General features: G+C 40.4%; 1 protein-coding gene across 3 annotated transcripts in view; it reads left to right on the top strand.

Annotated features, from left to right (window-relative positions):
- The window catches only part of COL4A6 (collagen type IV alpha 6 chain), a 244,931-nt gene that overhangs the window by 160,349 nt on the left and 81,208 nt on the right, over positions 1–3,374 (top strand). For all 3 annotated transcript variants that reach the window (XM_019521549.1, XM_019521550.1, XM_019521552.1), the window contains exons 4-5: positions 2,153–2,287; positions 2,953–2,997. In XM_019521549.1, coding sequence (XP_019377094.1) covers positions 2,153–2,287; positions 2,953–2,997 — 180 coding nt within the window. The remainder of the gene's footprint in view (positions 1–2,152; positions 2,288–2,952; positions 2,998–3,374) is intronic.

Raw genomic sequence — 3,374 nt, forward strand, 5'->3', positions numbered from 1 at the left:
ATCTACACAGGTTAGACTAACCTGCAAAGATTGAATCAATACAGACTTGGGATTTTTGGACTTCTATCCCTAACCAAAAAGTCCTGATACTCTTTGAATCTACAGCTTTATCAGCACTCTCATAAGTTTGTCTCCTACCCTACTCTGACTTGGTAACAGCTACCTCACAGTACTACCCTATGCCTCCTATCTTCTACCTGGTCGTAGGCAGATCTCATATATTCACATACTAGTTGAACTGGCCAATCCTAGTTTTATGACAACCATTGTTGGAAAAATATTGACAAAACCATTCCAGGCAAATGTCTTGTAATGCCAGCAATTTTAATGGGAATATTTAACTAATTTTATTTTATGGTTGTGTTTTCACCTGCCTTCAATAGTCGTCTTCTCTGGGCATGAACCTGCAGAGATCCAACACCTACAGTGTTGATAATTTTTAATTGGAAAACTTTGTTGGGACAAGCATAAATATGAGCTTCCCTTTTTGAAATAGGAAAACTAGTATTTTGCAGGGAGGATATCGTTTCTAGCACTCCTGCATTACTGAAGAACTTACAATCAGCCTCTCTTGTTCCTAGTATTGGCTTAGAAAAATTTGCAACCTGTTAATGATCTCTTGAACTAATTTAAAAGCCCACATCAGCGGGCCTCACCAATATGTGAATTATATTGTTGATTTTTTTTTTGTCAATACACTGATGATGAAATGTAAATGGACTTTTTTGTTCCTGAGTTATTATAACTGCTAATCCCAGCAGAAGCAAATGACTAGTTAAGGAATGAAGGGTATCTTTATGCATATTTTCATGAATATTCCATGTCCATGCATGATGTGAACTTTCTATACTTTTTTAGTTGGTATATAACAGAACAATATAAGGTGCCACAAAATGATAATCAAATTCAGTAGCATAACAGGGGATGGTTGGTGAGGGTGACAGGGGCAACTGCCCCTAGTGTCAACTGGGGAAGGTTTGTGCGGGGGAGGAGCAGCAAAAAAAAGCAGCTGCTGCTGGCAGCTGTGTGCTTGCATTCACAGTCATCATCTGGACAGCAATCAGAAGTTGCTGCTTCTGCTTTCTCCAGGCTCCCAGCCATGTCCCTACATTGCTGATGAAAATTATTGGTAAATATCAAATCAGGACATATACAGTTGTCTCCTTAAGCACAGATAGGTAAATCCTTTCAGATTATGTAATTTTTTACAAGGATGCTCATTGTATCTCCACCTCCCATGTGATCTTTATGGCCATACCAGAATAAAAACTGCTAAAGCCTGTATTTTTTTCCTACAATTTTAGAAAAGGCTGCCACCTTGCGGTAGTGCTTAGTTATTATGCATTTTCCCTTGCTGGTGGAGCCATGTGCTGTTGGTTGCAAAAGTTTTATTAGAACACAGAGCTCAAGATATTGTGTGCTTTGAGCATCCTCAGGTTCCCGCCACAATAGCATTTTTTAAAAATATAAATCAGTTTGTAAAATTATCTCTGTTCTTGAGAATTAAGTCAAGCAATTTGTTAGTTCCTAATGGTATAAAAAAGTTGAAACTGACAGTTTATATGATTGCACAAACTGTTAAGTAGGGTGCAAAAGGGCTAAGTGACCTGACATTGCTTACAAAGCAATAGGAGAGCACTTCAGAGTCCCTGCCAATTTTGGGCTAGCTGTGAAACTAATCTCACATAATCAGTATGCTCTCTGGTAATTCAGTCAAGACTAGGTATGGTCTGCTGTTTTTATCGCTGTACTTCCAGTCTACTCTTCTATGCATGATACCTTCTCATGCATAGCCTTTTGTCCTTTAAAGCTTGGAATTGGACGTTTCAGTCATGACTAGAAAGAGTCAACCTAATCTCAAATGTCATCGTCCTCACTCTTCTTACAGTCTAAATAGCCACAAGGACAGGTTTCCCATTATTGCTTGTGTATTTAACCCCCAAAATGTCATTCTATATGGCATGAAATACTTCTGTGAGTCTTATTCATTAGTCTGAAGTGAAAATATACAGAGACAACTTCGTAGACCTTTTCTTACATGTCAACAATGCTCAGGCAAGTGTTGAGCTATAGTTCAGATAGGTTTGGTCAATATAACACAGAAGGTGTCCGTGAAACATAATTGACTCATCCCTTGCTTCCTCTACTTCAGGGTCGGCCAGGGCCTGTTGGGACCCAAGGACCCATAGGTGCTCCAGGACTTACTGGACCAGAAGGCTTGCCAGGGGCCAAAGGTGAGAAAGGGGCAATGGGCCCTTCTGGACCAGCTGGACAGAAAGGAGATAAGGTAAGTTTAGTCACTGTTTTTTCTCTTTTGCCCTATGTAGATGTGATCATAGTCGCTGTTAATGAATGAAGAAAGATACCTCAGTCCTATCTTATTACTGCTAAGTGGTCTATAGATGTAGCATTTAAGGTACCTCTCTGGAGAATCCACCAAGTTTAGCAAGAACTGACAGTACACTGCACCCCACAGAACCAGTAGGTGGAGCTGACAAAGCAGTACTTAGTTGAAACAGATGTAAATTAATGTAATGACTTGCACATTTCTGGCCAGTGTCTGGGAAGAATGACAGAAGCCAGTACAGACAAAACTGTAACAATTCTTAGAACATCTGCGGTATCACATATTACTTCCATGGCATCCTCAGAGGGGCAGAGTTTACACTTCATCTTTAAAATACTCAGTGAAAACACTCGGACACTAATTTGGCAGCCAGTCTCACTGAGCACCTTAGTTCCCACCTTCATCGCCCTTGTGACAGTGGAGGATCCTGGGTGTCTCTTCTGAGCCATTCTGCTCTTTTCAGTATGGATATTTGATGCTCTAAGTCCCCAGGGTTTAGAGTATGGACCTGTGTGATGCATACTGCCAGTGAATGTGTTAAATAGGCATGATCGGAGTATATAGGACTGTCAAAGTAAAAACTATTTGTTTGCTCTTTTCCTTAGGGCCCAATGGGTGTTCCTGGATTTCAAGGCATCAACGGGGTTCCGGTGAGTTTGCCTGCATAAATATATGAGTATAAGGCATTTTATCGTAACTCAGAAACTGTTGCATTTAACTACTGCAGTGGATGCAAGGGCAAAGTGCAAGGCTTATTTCAATCCTTTTCCTTAACAGTATTTAAAATAAAATCTATTTTGTTGCATTTTCTTTCCTCCTATTTGGAGTACTGTGTGCTCAGCCCCAGGTAACTGTCTAAAGCAGCATTTGCCAACCTGTGGGTCGCAAGAATATATGAAAGTTTCACAAACAACCTTTAATAATGGATCGACACATTTTAAAAATGGGTTCTGCTTTAAAGGAGAAAACCATGGGAAACGGTGACTTGCCCCTTGCAGGCTGTCAGAGTTCCAGCTTGCCAGGGGCT

The sequence above is a fragment of the Gavialis gangeticus genome, unplaced genomic scaffold (genome assembly GCF_001723915.1).
Source record: "Gavialis gangeticus isolate Ggan-Ray unplaced genomic scaffold, GavGan_comp1, whole genome shotgun sequence".
Taxonomy (NCBI): domain Eukaryota; kingdom Metazoa; phylum Chordata; order Crocodylia; family Gavialidae; genus Gavialis; species Gavialis gangeticus.